Source organism: Podarcis erhardii (genome assembly GCF_964252035.2).
Source record: "Podarcis erhardii genome assembly, chromosome: 15".
Classification (NCBI taxonomy): Eukaryota; Metazoa; Chordata; class Lepidosauria; order Squamata; family Lacertidae; genus Podarcis; species Podarcis erhardii.
This window is the reverse complement of record NC_138505.1, coordinates 38,684,234-38,702,795: the sequence shown is the minus strand read 5'-3', so window position 1 is coordinate 38,702,795 and position 18,562 is coordinate 38,684,234. Positions and strand designations below refer to the sequence as shown.

At 45.2% G+C, this 18,562-nt stretch overlaps 1 protein-coding gene across 2 annotated transcripts in view; it reads left to right on the top strand.

Annotated features, from left to right (window-relative positions):
- TMEM132B (transmembrane protein 132B) overlaps nucleotides 1-18,562 on the top strand; it is a 404,412-nt gene that overhangs the window by 272,659 nt on the left and 113,191 nt on the right. For both annotated transcript variants that reach the window (XM_081842228.1, XM_081842229.1), the window contains one exon: nucleotides 14,874-15,060. In XM_081842228.1, the coding sequence (XP_081698354.1) occupies nucleotides 14,874-15,060 (187 nt within the window). The remainder of the gene's footprint in view (nucleotides 1-14,873; nucleotides 15,061-18,562) is intronic.

Below are 18,562 nucleotides of genomic sequence, written 5' to 3'. Positions count from 1 at the left end.
TCCAAGGTTTCAGGTGTCTCTTGCTCCCTACTGAGACAATAAAGGTAAAGATAAAGGTACCTCTGACCGTTAGGTCCAGTTGCAGATGACTCTGGAGTTGCGTGCTCATCTCGCTCTATAGGCCGAGGGAGCTGGCATTTGTCTGCAGACAGCTTCCGGGTCATGTGGTCAGCATGTGGCGAACCAGAGCAGTCAACGGAAACGGCATTTATCTTCCTGCCAGAGTGGTAGCTATTTATCTACTTTCACTTTGACGTGCTTTAAACTGCTAGGTTGGCAGGAGCAGGGACCGAGCAATGGGAGCTCACCCCATTACGGAGATTCGAACCACCGACCTTCTGATCAGCAAGCCCTAAGCTCTGTGGTTTAGACCACAGCGCTACCCGCGTCCCTACTGAGACAATACCTTCCTGCAAAGCAGCCAGCAAGGCCTTCTTGGTGTTGTCCAAGGTCCTATTCTTACCTGAATACTACAGTTGTATCTTGGTTCTTGAACACCTTGTGACTCGAATGTTTTGGCTCCCGAACGCAGCAAACCTGGAAGTGAGTATTCCGGTTTGTGAATGTTCTTTGGAGCTCAAACATCTGACGTGGCTTCTGGAGCTTCTGATTGACTTCAGGAGCTTCCTGCAGCGAATCGGAAGTTGTGCCTTGGTTTCTGAACGTTTTGGAAGTCGAACGGACTTCCGGAATGGATTCCATTCGATTTCCAAGGTACCACTGTACTTCGTGTTTTGCTTGCTGCCTATTTCCCCTAGGAGCCTCAAGTGCTTATGAGTGCTGCCTATTCTTTTCATAAAACTATAAGTAATGATCCAGTGGATCACCAGCTGCTGACAGGGTTGCTTTTGCAGTGGATGTTGGTTGGTGGCTGATTTCCCCCCCAGCCAAAAGCCTCCATCAGAGCATTATTTGGGGTGGAAGCAGTAGCCTCCAGGCACTGAGATGAGCACATTGTTGGGCATGGTGACGGTGAAGCTGCATTTTGCCCCCAACCAAGTTCTGCACCCTGAAAATGGACAGAGGAAAATTGGTGTGCTTTGGACCTTTCCTGGATTTGGTCAGAGGTTCTCCTTTGAGAATGCAGTACTAAAAACTAGCACAGTCAGAAACCTTGAATGCCCCCAGCTCCCTGTAACATATTCATTTCTTTTGCTGGTGTTTTAGAGCCTTTGTGACCTTCAGCTCTTGAATATACAGCCTTGTAGATTTGCTGTTCTTTTCATAAACTGCCAACTGCTATTTGGCAGATTTGCAATTGACATCTTTGTCAGATACCTCTCCATGCCTCTCACTTCTTTTGTTTATTAAAGGTAAATATTAACGAGGCAGGTCTTGCTCACGTTCAGCATAATGCTTGTAAAATAACACTCCTTTGGTGTTAATCATCATAACAATTTAAAACCAATATTGCCTCTGAAACAAAAGTAGCTTGCTGACATACATGGTGCAGTGATACCTGATAGTTGTTTTTCCTCTTCAGTGCCTTAGATCACAACTGTGCAAGATTATTGTGGGTAAATTAGAGGCTGGTCAAATTAAAAGCAGAGTCCTACACTCGGAATAAACATGCAAGGCATGCAGTTCTGCTGGGACTGTACCGCTTCAGAGGGTTGCATATATGAATGCTCTTTCATTTAAAAACTCCCATAGCTTAGACAACTAGAACTTTAGGGGAGAAATGTATTGTCACTATCCAGCTCAACCTTTTCCTGAAGTGCTAGTTTTTTATAGTTTGTCTTAATTTAAACTTAAAGCTTTTGCAGATGACCTAGTTTTGACCCTGCAGGAGCCAGAATCTAGTACAAAAAGAGTACTACAATTGATTCAGGACTTTGGTCGGGTGGCGGGATTTAAATTAAACAAACAGAAAACCAAGGTGTTGGAAAAAGACTTGACAGATACAGAGTCAGAACAGTTTCAGAGAGAGACAGAATTAAATGTGGTTAAAAAAGTAAAGTACCTAGGGGTTAATATAACAGCAAAAAATCTGAGTCTATTTAAGGATAACTATGAAAAATGTTGGTCAGAAATCAAGAGAGACTTAGACAGTTGGACAAAATTGAAACTTTCTTTGTTAGGCCGAATTGCTGCTATTAAGATGAATGTATTGCCAAAAATGTTGTTTTTGTTTCAAACACTACAGATTGTGGACAAGACGGAGTGCTTCCGGAAGTGGCAGAGAGATATCTCTAAATTTGTCTGGCAGGGCAAAAAGCCCAGAATTAAGTTTAAGATATTAACTGATGCGAAAGAAAGAGGGGGCTTTGCCCTGCCAGACCTAAAGCTGTACTATGAAGCCGCAGCTTTCTGCTGGCTAAAAGACTGGCTACTTCTGGAGGACACTGATGTACTGGACCTGGAAGGCTTTAACAATGCTTTTGGTTGGCATGCATACTTATGGTATGACAAGGTTAAGATCAATAAGGCCTTTAAGAACCATATTGTCAGGAAAGCAGTATTTAATGTCTGGACAAAATACAAAGACTTATTGGAAAACAAAACTCCAAGGTGGCTTTCACCTCTGGAAGCTAAGGCCCGAAAAAGACCCAATATGGAGGCCAAATGGCCAAAATATTGGGAAATATTAGAAAAAGATGGAGACAATTGGAAATTGCAGAGTTTGGAGAAAATGAAGGATAAAGTGCGAGACTGGTTACATTATGCTCAGATTAAAGAAGTCTTTAAAAACGACAAAAAGTTAGGGTTCCAGGTGGAGAAATCGAAGTTGGAAACAGAATTGTTAGAACCAAAGACTAAGGTACTATCAAGAATGTATAACTTGCTGTTAAAATGGAATACACAAGACGAAATGGTTAAATCGGCTATGATAAAGTGGGCACAGGACATTGGGCATAACATTATGTTTGAGGACTGGGAAAGGTTGTGGACCACTGGGCTGAACTTCACTGCATGTAATGCTCTGAAGGAAAATGTAATGAAAATGATATATAGATGGTAAATGACCCCAGTTAAACTTGCCAAAATATACCATTTGTCTGAAAATAAATGTTGGAAATGTAAAGAAAGTGAAGGAACATTCTTTCACCTCTGGTGGACTTGCCCTAAAGTGAAGGCCTTCTGGGAAATGATATATAATGAGCTGAAAAAGGTATTTAAGTATACCTTCACTAAGAAACCAGAGGCCTTCCTTCTGGGTATTGTCGGTCAGAAGGTGCTAAAGAAGGACCGAACATTTTTTATGTATGCAACAACGGCAGCAAGGATACTCATCGCTAAGAACTGGAAAACGCAAGATCTACCCACACTGGAAGAATGGCAGATGCAGCTGATGGACTATATGCAACTGGCCGAGATGACTGGCAGAATCCGAGACCTGGGAGAGGAGAGGGTTGAAGAAGATTGGAAGAAATTTAAGATGTATTTGCAAAAATACTGTAATTTGGTTGAATGTTAAGAAGGATGCTAGATCATAAATAATTGAGCACCACTAAACTAGACGGAATTGGGATGACAAGTGAGAAATGTAAACCTTCTGGAGAACTATTAGATTATATTTAAATGAACGGGGCATAAGAACGTAAACAAGATGATAAATTGCTGGTAAACATTTACAATGATGTAAGTGGGAGCGGGAGACGCGAGGGAGTCCAAAGAAGTTATGAAACTATGTTACGATACATGTTATATTGTTTATTATTTTTACATTTGTATTGAAAAATTTTAACAAATATTTTTTTATATAGTTTGTCTTAATTTACTCTGAGCAAATTACTGTTTTGGTGTGTGTCTTTTTTAAAAAAGTAATCTCACATCTTTGACTTCTCTGCTCCTGTTTTAGTCTCCTCTGGGGGTTTCAAGCTCTACTCTTTGTTCACCCTAGAGCATTTGAAAAGTATCTGCCCCAGAGAAGAGGACAGTGCCTAGCAGGTGATACTGGAACAATACTATTAGCTCCAGCCAATAGTCAGGGATGATGGGGGTTGTAGCCCAATCATATCTGGAGACCACCAAGTTGGCTACCCCTTTCTGCCCTCTCTTCCCAGTTCTTAGTCATGAGGGAAGGGCTACTGTTTTGGTCTCAGGCATTCACCTACTTCAGAGACGATCTTCCACCTCTTTTAAAGCCAAGGTCACCTTAAGGGGAACAAGTACCGTATTTTTCGCTCTATAACACGCACCCGACCATAATACGCACGTAGTTTTTAGAGGAGGAAAACAAGAAAAAAAAATTCTAAACGAAACAGTGGATGTATGATTTTTGTGGTTCATGCTGTGGCCACGGACATGTGATCTGATGGTGAATTTGGGGTGACCCAGTGCAAAAATCCTGAGGATCCATGTGGATCCGTGCTTTGTAACCACGTTTTAAGTGGGGAGGGAAGGAAAAGCACTCAAGGGACAAGGAGCACGCGTGGGGTGGGTGGAGAAGGATGCTGCTAATAATGCAGAAGAGGGGTATAAGGGGAGAAGGCTCCTCTCCTCTCCCACTTTGCTCCTTTAAAGCAAGCAGGCTCTGCTTTTCTTCCTCCTCCCCGCTCATCCCCCGGCTTAGTGAGCTGAAAAACTTTGCTGCTATGTAGCGAGCTGAGTGGGGAGGAGAGAGGGACAGAGAGCCTGCTTGCTTAAAGGAACCAACCAGACAGGAGCCGCTTACACTCATGTAAGCAGCTCCTCTCCTCTCCCGCTTTGCTCCTTTAAAGAAGCAGGCTCTCTGTCCCTCTCTCCTCCCCACTCAGCGGCTCTTCTCCCGCTTTGCTGTTTCAAAGCGAGCCACGGAGGAGGGAAGGAAGGGGAACCATGGATCCTCTGCTCACGACTGCAGCAGATCCCCCCGCCACCCATAGGCATTCCCTCCATAACACGCACAGACATTTTCCCTTACTTTCTAGGAGGAAAAAAGTGAGTGTTATGGTGCAAAAAATACGGTAGTTTTCCTCTGAGGATGCAGAGTTTCAGACACCATCTTTGCCTTTGGACTGCTTGACCTTGCAGTGGCCTTCAGATTATTGCTGGAGCAACATTCCAAGCTCTCTGCATGTGGATTTGCCTCTCATCTAGATCAGTGTTTCCCAACCTTTTTTTTTGACTGTGACCCCTTTCGACCTTGTTTCCTTCCTGTGGCTCCCCCATGGGCATAGCCAAGGAGGACAAGGGAGGCAGCTGCCCCCCAATAAGTAAAAATCAATACAAATCAATACAAATCTGAGGTTCTGCCCCCCTAACAAAAGCCTGCCCCCTTCCTAGCTATGCCCGTGCTCCCCCCAAGTCCTACCGGTAGAAAGCTAGCTATTTAAATGTTTTGTTTGTAAATAGAACATATTTTATTTATAATTTTTATAATTAATACAAAATACCATTACATAAAATGATAGGAACATAATGAAATATTGTTGAGGCAGAAAAACATAGAATTGTGGAGCTGGAAGGGACCCCGAGGGTCATCTAGTCCAACCCCCTGCAATGTAGGAAACTCAGCTAAAGCATCCATGACAGATGGCCATTCAATCTTTGCTTAGAAAACTCCCAAGGAAGGAGAGACCAGAACTTCCTGGGGGAGATCCATCTTCCATATATTATAAAAAGTAAAGAACACTTATTTGAGCCCAGTTATTTGACACAGAGGGGGAAAACTGTAGATACAGTCCAAAAGGCGAACAGGGAGTTCTGTATATATGGGAGAATTTTAAAAGCACTCACCTGGTGCAAAAAGATCTTGTCATCCAGAGGAGCCCTGGCTGCCTAGATAAAACCCTATAGCCCCACACACCCTTACCTTGGAGTAAGGCCCATTGAACTCAGTGCAACTTTTTCTAAGTAGATACTTTACTATAATTTACTATATGCAAGTCAGCAGCACTCAGACATCCCTGCTCAGCTAGGCACTGGGGTGGATTTCATCCAGTGCCTTCCAGAGCTGGGCAGACACTGCCAACGGACCTTGTGCCACTCGGTGACATCTGAAGGCCCTGATCCACTAGGCACTGGGGTGGATTGCACCCTGTATATTCCAGAGTCAGGCCCAGGCTGCCAACGGGCCCAACATTGGCAGCAACAACAAGCAGCTCTGGCTCTCCCAAGGCCTACCCATTGCCGCCCCCCATTTACCAGATCTGAGGGTTCTGAATTGCAAGCTCTACTGGTCCCAGATTCTGCCCACCTAGCAGTTTGAAAGCACGCCAAAGTGCAGGTAGATAAACAGGTACCGCTCCGGCGGGAAGGTAAATGGCGTTTCCGTGCACTGCTCTGGTTTGCCAGAAGCGGCTTAGTCATGCTGGCCACATGGCCCAGAAAAACTGTCTGCGGACAAACGTCGGCTCCCTCGGCCTATAGAGCGAGATGAGCGCGCAACCCCAGAGTTGTTCGTGACTGGGCCTAATGGTCAGGGGTACCTTTACCTTTTACTGGTCAAAATGGGAGCCTCAGAGATTGTCCTCTCCCACCAGACTGCGCCAAGAAAATGCATGTGGCAAAAACAAGTACTCAGCCCTAGTGGGCTGTCCCCTTACCTGCTTGTGATTGGCCAAGCAGATAGCCAGCCAATCAGGATTTTTCTTATTTTACAGAATGATTTTTTTCTTCACTTCTCACTTCCCTCTGTGCCCCCCTAGCCTCTTGCTGTGCCCCCTCATTTACACATTTTCCACCTGTGCCCCCCTTGGAATATCGCACCCTTGGGAAACACTGATCTAGATTTACCTCGCAACAAACACTATAATGAGCTGTCCATGGTCCTGAACTGTTCTACTCTATCCAGGCAACTCTCATCTGCAGACACAAAGGTCCAGGATGAGGGCAGTTGTTATAGTCCAGCAACAACTCCAGGGCTATATGTTCTCCATTCTGGCAGTACACTTACCATGAGGACTTTCAGCCTTTTTATTTGAAAATATTTCTAAGGATACCAGGGGAGTGTACAAATAAGCATGAATAACATTGTTCATACACTGTAACTAATAGATAATATATAAAATTGTAAGTATGTTGTCATACTACAGTTTGCATGGCTTTCAATAGGTGGTGCTGCAAACTAGTGTGAGGACAAATTTATCAGGAGGCCAGTGAGAAAACAAGTGGGTGGCTGGATGGCAGAGGCCTGTGAGAGAGCAGGTGGCAGAAGCTTGCAAAGTAGTGGCTTGCACAGACCACAGTGGCCAGTGAGAGAGTGGCAAAGTATGCAGCCAAGGCTGCTAAGACAGTGGCGAGGCAGAGAACTTGGAAAGTCCAACTGCTCTCTGAAGCAATGAACCCCTTCTTAAGACACCACGAAGCAATGTTATGGGGAGGGATGCTGCTTCAGAGAATGGTTTGTCTGGGTGGGTTTGGGGTGAGCTGTTAAGGGGAGGGAGGTGGGTGTTGGTGAGGTCTAAGGGAGATAAGCAGAGCTGGTGAGCAATGCAAGCAGGAGCGGAACCCCAAGTATGTACAATAAAAAGCAACCTCCATAACAAGCACAGCAAACCAAAACTGTCAAAAATCCAAAACAATTGACAGAGTAGAACTAAAGCAGCCCAGCAATTTTAAATGCCTAGACCTGGGGTCACCAATGTGGTGCAACCAATCAGTTTGTCAGTATCTCATATGGTGCTTGTGGTTTTTTTTTATAATTTTTTATTGATTTTCCAATTTTATCAACACAACACTAAACAATACATACAACAACAGACACACACAGAAAAAAAATAATCCTACTTTCTTAACCTCCTTTTCGTAAGCCTCTTTTCTCGGACTTCCCCATACCTTCCCCTTTTTGCATCCTAATTTCACAATTTTTCAGCAACTCTTTTAGCCAATTAAAATTTAAACTTATTCCCCTTTTCAATATTACATTAAGTCAAAAAGAATAAATATAGCTGTAATTATACATCTTCCTTTCCCTTCACACTTTAACAGTCCTCAATTTTATAGCGATTTTTAAGATATACTTTAAACATCTTCCAATCTTCCTCCACAGTTTCTTTCTCCTGGTCGCGGATTCTGCCAGTCATTTCTGCCAGTCCCATATAGTCGATCACTTTCGCCTGCCATTCTTCCAGCGTGGGTAGCTCTTGTGTCTTCCAATACTTTGCTAGTAGAATCCTTGCTGCCGTTGTGGCATACATAAAAAAGATCTTGTCCCTCCTTGGCACCAGTTGGCCCACCATACCCAAAAGAAATGCCTCTGGTTTCTTATGAAAAGTACATTTAAGTACTTTCTTAATTTCATTATAAATCATTTCCCAGAAAGCTTTAATCTTCGGGCAGGTCCACCAAAGGTGAAAGAAGGTACCTTCAGTCTCATTACATTTCCAGCATTTATTATTGGGCAAATGATAAATCTTAGCAAGCTTGACTGGGGTCATGTACCACCTATCATATGGTGCTTGTGAAAGGAAGGTCCCTTCAAAAATCTGAAATGAATAAAAAAAAGTTTGCTCTTCCTGTTCAGTTGCGGTTTGAACCATTGAGGCTCCCATCCTGTTTGTGTGCGTATGTATGCAAATGTGTGTAGGGTGTGTGTGCCAAACTGGGTTCTGACCCATGTGAAAAAAGCCTAGTTTGGCCCTTGCATGCTCAAGGTAGTTTACAACTTAAACTTTTCAGTGTAATTACAGACCTAACAAAGGTACTCATAAACAATAAATAAAACATCAAAAAATACACATCCAATTTGAACAATCTCCACATAAATTATAATATCTAAAAATAAAGCTGCAAATTAATATCAATAACTTCAACAACCCCCTACCCAACAAAATCTCCTAAACAACATCCCAGCCCAAGAGTCTGTTCAGCAGCCTCAGCTTTTGTAGCTGGAGTCAGTCCGGGCTTCGCCCTCCCAGGCCATGTGGGAAAAGGCCTGCAAGGCAGGGAGCAGGACTTCCAGGATTCACAGCCAAGATGTGACTGGCACCCACATGGCACTCTCAAAATTCCAAGGGTGCCAATTGGTCCCAGTGGGTTAGTAACATCTGGCATAGGCAAACAGGAGTCTCAACCTGGTGCCAGAAAGGGTGCAATGATGTCACCTGTCTGTAAATGGTGCCTTGTGCCAAATCTCCCATTATGGTATGAACCTGGAAGTCTTCTTCTCAACACTCTGCTTCTTGGTGAGCACCTTCTCTACAAATTGCTCTCCTGGCTACTGTGGTGATGGTGTACACAAAGTTTGATTGGAAATGACACCCTGTGTCAAACGGAAATGCCCTATCTCCTGCCATGCTCTGAGCCTGCAGATCTTCTTCTCAAATCCTCCATTCCTTGCTTGGCAACATCCCTACAACTTACTCTCCTATGGTGGTGTAAGCAAAAATTGCAAATAATTGGGCCACGGGGCCCAAAGCCAGAGCCCCCATTGAAATGGAAACATTACGACAGAAAAATTCCCATGGGAATTAAAGTCCACCCAAGTAGTTTCCACATCCGTCTTTGATGACACTGGAGTAATTTAAATTTGTGACACAGTTCAGAGTCATGTCAAAGGCTAAAAAAGTCTGCAGAAAGTCCGTTCTCGCCCCCCACAAAAGAAAGTGCCATTACAACAAAAAATAGGATTCCATGACTAGGCTTTGTTCAGTGGACCTACTCACTTAAGACTGCAGGGAAGCAATAAAACTAAGTGGTGCTTTTTATTATTTCTGCCCCCCACCCCCTTCACCAGAAAGAAATATGTCTAATGAATGTCTCATGTCTGAAACACTGGGCTGGATTCATCAAAGGGAGTCAGTAATTACCAAATTGAGAGAATCATGAATTGCTTTTCTAAATTTGAAAAGCACATCAAGAATAGATCAGGAGCAGGCAAAATTAATAGTTACGAACTCATTTCCATAGAAATGGACTTATTAGCAAGCTTGCCAGCTGCCTAAAATTATAAGGTCTTTTCCTTCTGCTTGCAGGAAATAACCGTGTTGGGTTTTTTTTTGGTTTTTTTTTTTAAACCCAAATCAAATATTTTCTCCCCTTCTTTCAAAATTCCATTGAAACTTGAATTTTGCTAAGTTTGCAGAAGGTGGGGAATATCTCTGTTATTGGGCAAACTGAAAATAAAATGGTGGAGGAAGGAAGTACCAGAAAGAGAGGAGGAGTTTATGCAAGTTTGAAGTTTTGTCTTCCTTCAGAAGGAACGTGGTGTGAGGTGCAGAATCTAACAGGATTGAGGACTGTGATGTTCTTATCATGTCTTATGACAGCTAATCTGTAGTCAAGTTCCAGCCTGAACAGGAAGCCTTTGGAGTTCTTCTTGTTGAGGAGAGCCAATGGCCAGCATGCATGAGCAGTCACTAGAATACCTTTCATTTCTGTTGGTTTACTCAGAATATTTATAGCCCATTCTTTGGCAATGCCTTCACTGAATCTTGAAATAACATAATTAAAGCCACTGTTTGAAATGGTAAATTCAGGCCAGGGATCAGCTGCAGCCAGCTCTCTGGTTTGCCACTGGGAGAAAAGGACTAGACTTGCTGCTGGCCAGATCTAGCAGGCTCATCTTATGCTCCTATCATGGCTGTGCATCTTGACTTCTCTGCAGTTATGGAGATTGAGGTACTAAAGGGGAATGAGTCTGCCAGGCCTGCATCCAGTGGCTGCACCGCCCCCCAAAAGGAACAGATACCCACTCAAGACCCGCTCCCTGCCTTGCTTGCCTTTGCACCTGACCTGGCAGGGCAAGGACCTGATTGACTCCAACTACAAAAGCTGAGGCTGCTGAAGAGGCCAGAGACCACCTTGGCTGTGATTGCTGGAAAATGTGGTCCTTGCCTTGCTGGCCTTTTCCCCACCTGGCCTGGGAAGGAGGGGCTCTGACTGACTGACTGACTCCAACTACAAAAGCTGAGGCTGCTGAAGAGGCCAGAGACCACCTTGGCTGTGATTGCTGGAAGACGTGGTCTTTGCCTTGCTGGCCTTTTCCCCACCTGGCCTGGGAAGGAGGGGCTCTGACTGACTGACTGACTCCAACTACAAAAGCTGAGGCTGCTCAACAGACTCTTGGGCTGGGGTATTGTTTAGAGGTTTTTCTTGGGCTTTTTGTTGCTGTTATTGATATTATTATTATTAATCTTTACTTTTAGACATTATGAGTGTTATGGGAAGACTGCTCAGTTTGGTTGTACGCCTGTTGATGTGTTTTATTTATTGTTTATGGCTACTTTTGTTATGTTCATAATTATGTAAATCTTTTCATGTTGTAGGGGACATGGGTGGTGCTGTGGTCTAAACCACTGAGCCTGTTGGGCTTGCCGATCAGAAGGTCGGCGGTTCGAATCCCCACAATGGGGTGAGCTCCCATTGCTCGGTCCCAGCTCCTGCCAACCTAGCAGTTTGAAAGCGCGCCAAAAAGTGCAAGTAGATAAATAGGTACTGCTCTGGCAGGAAGGTAAACGGTGTTTCCATGCACTTGCTCTGGTTTCGGTGTTCTGTTGCACCAGAAGCGGCTTAGTCATGCTGGCCACATGATCCGGAACTTGTCTGCGGACAAACGCCGGCTCCCTCGTCCTGTAAAGCGAAATGAGCTCCACAACCCCAGAGTCATCTGCGACTGGACTTAATTGTCAGGGGTCCTTTACCTTTACCTTTTTTTTCATGTTGTAAGCTGCCTTAAACATGTCCCCCCCCCCACTATGGAAATTGGCACCCTTGGAATTTTGAGAGTGCCATGTGGGTGCCAGTCACATCTTGGCTGTGAATCCTGGAAGTCCTGCTCCCTGCCTTGCAGGCCTTTTCCCACATGGCCTGGGAGGGCGAAGCCCGGACTGACTCCAGCTACAAAAGCATACAAATAAGATGATGATGATGATGATGATGATGATGATGTGTTTACATTTTGAGAAGTGGAAATCAGGAAGGTTTGCGTTCAAATGCCAAGTGAACTGAATCTCTCCCTATCCCTGTATCAGGCTCCTGCCTCCCCATACCTTCCAGGCTGGGCACTCATGTTCACTTTCTGCATTGTATGTGCTGTATTGGGACCCTGCTGGTTTCTGTGCCATTACTTGTCTGCCCTGAAGAGTGGAACTAAGCTGAAGGGAGCTGCAATAGAACTGCTCGCCCATTTGCAAAGCTAAGCAGGGCCTGGTCTGGTTTCAGATTGGATGGGGGAACCATGTGTTGAAATTCCTGCATTGCAAGGGGTTGGACTGGATGACCATTGGGGTCCCTTCCAACTCTACAGTTCTATTACTCTGTGAGTTGGACAAGTTCCCCCAGCCTTTTCTGAAGATCCCTTGCAAACTTGGGGATTTTGCTGAGTTCCTGAATTTGCTGATGACAGACACAACTTGGAACTGACAGTTAATAACCTTTCGAGCCAGGGAAGGAAGTACCGATCAGTCTTCATACTCTAGGAAAGGCTTGGGGTCAATGGGGTGAGTGTTAGAACAAAGACTCCCGGGACAGCAAAAGGGCTGTGGACCACGCGAGAGGTGAAATAAAATAAAATAAATCCACTTTGGAAAGTTTTCGTGCTGTGGCTCATTATAACTACGGCCTGGGAAGAGGCACGGAACAAGGGCCACAGGTTGATTGCAGTCTTCTCCGTGGGGGATTCTGTGTCCCAGATACTGCCAGGCTTGGGCCAAATGATCTGTCTGTGAGATGGAGGGATAAAATCAAGCGTTCAAGGAGTGGCAGAAGTGTCACAATCTTTTCAGAGGGCTCAATGCCTGCCAACGTGTAAAGCATTTTCAGTGGCTGGTAAGCTCACTTTGTAAGAAGTTTTCTCTGGGGGATATATATATATATATATATATATATATATATATATATATATATATATGAGAGAGACAGTCTGAGACATGAAACCTAATTAGAACAGAACTGCTCTGACAGGTGAGTACAGCTGTTTCTGCAGCGCCACTAAAAAAAGGAGATTAAGACAACGCAAGCACCTTGTGTTGGTTTTATTTTATTTTTTTGCAAATGCCTGCCCTGCTTGGTGTATGCAGATTGTCTGCAGGGGAAAGGAAAGAAGGGCATCACCATTCCTTAACTTTAAAGCTGTCTTCATTGGAATTGTGCAGCCTTCACCCTTTTACTCAACCAGAGTCAGACCTGCGCCCAGCATGAGGATTATACAAAGAGCTTTCCTTTCTAAAACATCGTCACGTCCTACTCCCTTTAGTATCCTATGGTAGAGAAAGATAAGGTGGCGCCCTCCAGATTTTGCTGGACCCCAATTCCCATCATCCTTGACCGTTGGCTATGCTGGCTGGGGATGATGGGAGTTGTGGTCTAACAGCACTTCGAGGACCACAGTTTCCTGCCTATTATACACTCTAGCTATTCCAAGCCTTTCCCAATGTGGTGCCAACGCCCATCATCCCTGGTGAACTCGAAGAACATTTGGAGGGAATCCAGTTTGGAGACATATACATAACACTGGCACAGCTAGGCATCACCCATAAGTGCATTATTATTATTATTATTATTATTATTATTATTATTATTATTTTATTCCCCACCCATCTGGCTGGGTTTCTTTAGCCACTCTGGGCAGCTTCCAGCAGAATATTAAAATACAATGATTCACCAAACATTAAAAGCTTCCCTAAACAGGGCTGCCTTCAGATGTCTTCTAAAAGTCTGATAGTTGTTTTACTCTTTGACATCTGCTGGGAGGGCGTTCCACAGGGCGGGTGCCACTACCGAGAAGACCCTCTACCTGATTCCCTGTAACTTGGCTTCTCGCAGCGAGGGAACCGCCAGAAGGCCCTTGGTGCTGGACCTCAGTGTCCGGGCAGAATGATGGCGGTGGAGATGCTCCTTCAGGTATACTGGACCGAGGCTGTTTAGGGCTGTAAAGGTCAGCACCAACACTTTGAATTGTGCTCGGAAACATACTGTGAGCCAGTGTAGGTCTATAAGGATGTATATGGACGCCAACTCTTGCAAAGATTACTCCATGGTGTATAGGTTGAACTACTGGAGCACAACCTGTGGCTCTTCAGGTGTTCTGGGTCTGAAGCTCCCAACATCCTCTGTGCAATTGGGCCCAGAGCCTTGGAGACACCGCAGGGGCACCACTGAAATCTAGGACCCCAAGGTTATGATAAGGAGCTATTAATCACCCAGTATTGTTTTTTAGTTATGCTATCATATCATACCTTCCAAAGCCTCAGGAGCTCTGGAAAACTGTGTTTCCTAGAGATTCTGGTGCTCAGAATTCTACTTTGGGCATTTTCACTGGGCGTAATGTGGCCAGTTTATTGGCCTTGGACATTGACAGGGAACCCGTGGCCATCCAAATATGGTTGGATTTCCAGCTCCTAGCAGCCGCAGCCTCTCTCTGGGCAATTGTCAGGGATGATGGGGTTTTTAGGGAGACTGTGTTGCATCATTGTGCAATGTTGCATGGAGAAAGCTTGGTTGGGGTGGGGATGATGGCCAGCACTGGTGGCTGCAAGGAGCTTCTACTGTTTCCCACTGTGAAAAAGGGGTGGCTGCAGGCAAAGGGGTGAGTAACTTCACTCTCCTTTTGACCCCCTCCAAATTTGCCTGCGAGTTCTCCTAGGACACTGATGGCCAAACTCAGCCCTCCAGCTGTTTTGGGACTACAACTCCCATCACCCCTAGCTAACAGGACCAGTGGTCCGGGATGATGGGAATTATAGTCCCAAAACAGCTGGAGGGCCAAGTTTGGTCATCACTGTCCTAGGAGAAAGCTTGTTGCCTGGCTCCTGTAAATACGAACAATTAGAAAATCTGAAGATCTACTGTTCTGAGAAGGGGACATGTTGGCTGATTTAGGTGGTCTGACAACAACAGGCATATCTAAGCCCTCTAGTATGATTGCCAGAGGGGCCCACCCTCCGTCCAGCAACAATTTAAGGAATCTCACTCTTTTCTTTTTCTGTCCAAATATGAAAGGTTATGTAATATGTTAAAAAAATGATCCAATTTCAAATTCCCAGTAACACCACCTTTTAATTTTTCAGGGCGAATGTCTCTTCTTATGAGATCTTTCAGATGGATTTTGAGATAGACAACAGTAGTGGCCTGGTGGGGGCCCAGCAAATCACCTGGCAGGTGGAATACCCCCGAGATGAGTCTGTGAGCGAGCTGGTGGTCTCCGAGATCTTTGTCAGCCAAGCAACTTTTGCAGGAATTGTTCCACTTGCGATGGTAAGAATCTACCTCCTCCTTTGTTATATTATTCTGTTTCATGTTTCATTCTGTTTCTGTAGATGTGGGAACTGGGGAAGGAGAGAAATATTTCCTGAAAAATGCTTTGATTGTTAGAATGCTCACCTTTCCCAGTCCCATTTATTGTCATCTATTTTTTATTTGGCATCATTCTTTGCCTCCTGGTATTTGCATCTCCCTCTTTCGTGGATGATCCCAGCCAATCAGCAATCGCACAGCTGAATGGGATGACATCACAATGATACATAGGCAATCAGATTTAGCCAAGTGAGGAAACCAAGCCCATCTGAGAGAAAGGGGAAGAGAAAATGGTGTGAATAGGTGACATTTTTGGAGGTGTTCCTATAGTTGGTTGAAAAGATTGCGGGGTTTTGACAGACAAAACCAAAAATGCTTCTGAAAAGCAGCAGTCTTTGGGTTCAGCCTTATGAATCCTTAATGTTTGTTCAAGGCAACTGGATCTGCTAATTTGCATCTGCAGTAGAAAGGTCTCAATGCATAAACTACATTTCAATGAGATTTTTTTATTTACCTGATGTTTAGTAACAGCTCCTTGGAAACCATTAGAGTCTATTGTGTGATTCCACACACCCCCTTTTGGGGATTATGGGCCCAGTACATGATAATCGCTCCTCTGGAGCTGTTGCCTTCCATTGTGTTACTGGAATCTCCATGCATCCACACAGCGGTGATAGGCTACAATTAGCTGTGGCATTTTCATTTAAATTAATTAGCTGGCTCATGCTGGAAACTTTATTTCTAAACCAAACAAAGTGAACCATTGGTGGGGATGGCCTGAATTCTCTCCACTTCCCAGACCTTTGCATTTGCTAGTCTTCCATCACAGTCTTGTGGTGTTTTTAATAAAAGAAGTAATTTCAAAGGTCTTGGTGGACCCAAAGCGGAGTTCCATTTTAGCCCCTGTCTCATATGTGCATGTAGAAAAGAGCCCATGGGATCAGACCAACATCCTGTTATCCAGAATAGTCAGCTGGATGTTTCCATAAGCAGGGTACTGCAGTTTGTTCCCCTGGTATTTATTACTCTGAAGCAAGGATGGGCAGTGGGACACAGGTGGCGCTGTGGTCTAAACCACTGAGCCTAGGGCTTGCTGATCTGAAGGTCAGCAGTTCGAATCCTCTTGATGGAGTGAGCTCCTGTTGTTTGGTCCCAGCTCCTGCCAACCTAGCAGTTCGAAAGCATGTCAAAGTGCAAGTAGATAAATAGTACCACTCTGGCGGGAAGATAAACAGTGTTTCCGTGCACTGCTCTGGTTTTGCCAGGAGCGGCTTAGTCATGCTGGCCATACGACCCGGAAAAACTGTCTGCGGACAAATGCTGGCTCCCTCGGCCTGTAAAGCAAGATGAGCGCCGCAGCCCCACAGTCGTTCACGACTGGACTTAACTGTCAGGGGTCCTTTACCCTATTTTTAAGGATGGACAGGCCCATCTCAGTTCTACATGGGGGCCAGACTCATGTTGTGGTGACTGATGCTGCGAAGCAGAATTCACCCAGTTTTGGATTGTTCACCCACTAATATGAGTCATAGCTCAGTCATAGGGAATGGGACTTCTAATCTCAAGGTCATGGGTCCGAGCCCCATGTTGGGCAAAAGATCCTGCATTGCAGGGGGCGGACTAGATGATCCTCATGGTCCCTTCCAACCCTATGATTCCATGATGCCCATTGGGACTGGTAAGGTTGAAGGCAGGGAGCCCAAACAGAAGGTGGAGCCAGATCTAATGTCAGGTAGCGGCAGAGTCTGGCTTTGTATTTTCTTTGTGCCAAGAGGGAGCAAAATGCACATGTTCACAGGCATTCTCATCTCAAGCTAATATATGATATGGGAGAGCCTGGCTTCTCTCTTTGATGTTGGCTTTTGCTCAAAGTTTCTGGGCTCCCAAATCAGAAAATCTACAGCTATTTTTCAGTGTTCCTTTTAAAATGTCTCTGGTCCCCTCGACACAGCTAGGGAACTTGCGTCATTGTCGGAGTTGGGCTCAGTTACAATTCAGAGTAAGTCCCAGTAAGCCCTGATTCTGTGATGGACCCCTCTGATGGTGATAGCTCTGTTAAGGATCTTTGAGCTGGGATCATCTCTTTTAAAAGTCGTGACAGCCCCAGAATTCAATGAAACCATTGGGATGACCTCATTGGGGAGGAAGAGGAATGATTTTGCTGCTGCTGTTAGCATCCATCTGTCTTGGGAGACAATGGAGATGAGTGCACTTCTGGGAGTGAATTCAAACTGCTGGAAGGTTGCAGTGCCTGCTGTGGCTGTAGACACCAACACAGGAAAGACATGTTTTGTTGCAGTCGGGGCAGATGAAGGCATCTGGTTGTGCTTCTACAGATGCACCATGGCGTTTCTTCTATCTGTGCTTCTCCCAGGCCCAGCATTCATTCCTCCTCTGATCATTGCTATGGATGCACAACCTGACTGCCTGTCTCCAGGCACTGTGGTCATCCCACATCGCAGGGTTGGTGTCGCCAGCCTTCATGTCATGTTTGCAGACTTCTTTGTAACACAGAGTTGTTCTGCCAATGGGTGGGGTGCCTGAAGCCAGCTCCCCATAGAGCACGTCCTTGGGGAGGAATGATAACACACAGGATTTATTTGCCACATCAGATAATTAATTCATTATCAAATAAAGTATCCCTCCTTTTCCTGAGGGACACAGGTGGCGCTGTGGGTTAAACCACAGAGTCTAGGACTTGCCGATCAGAAGGTTGGCAGTTCGAATCCCCACGACGGGGTGACCTCCCATTGCTCAGTCCCTGCTCCTGCCAACCTAGCAGTTCAAAAGCACATCAAAGTGCAAGTAGATAAATAGGTACCGCTCCGGTGGGAAGGTAAACGGTGTTTCTGTGCGCTGCTCTGGTTCGACAGAAGTGGCTTAGTCATGCTGGCCACATGACCCGGAAGCTGTATGCCGGCTCACTCGGCCAATAAAGCAAGATGAGCACCGCAACCCCAGAGTCGGTCATGACTGGACCTAATGGTCATGGGTCCCTTTACCTTTACCTTTTCCTGAAGGAGCTCAAGGTGGCATACATGACTCTCCCTCTCTCCCTAGCCTTCTCACACAACCTTGAGAGGTAGTTTAGGCTGAAAGTTCCCATTCAGGCAAATGAGAGGCATTATCTAAGTTCAAGGAAACATCCCAGCTAAGCAAATAGAGCCAAAGATGGTGCAAAACAAGGCTGATGCAGTTGGGGGGTGGATGGACTGGGGAGAGGGTGTGTAGCTAGAGCAGGTCTCAAGAACTAGGGGCTTGGAGGGCTGCATCCAGCCTCCAGCAGTGGTGACCGGTGCCCATTGGCAATGGTAGGGCAGAAGGCCAGGAGGCCAACAGTAGGTGGAGCAAAAGCCAATGTCAGACAGTCAACTAATTTTATCTCCATCCTCCTTCCTGTTGAGTTTGATGAAGACAACTTTGGGTCTAAGGAAGAAGGAAGGAGACAGTCAGTGCTACCCTC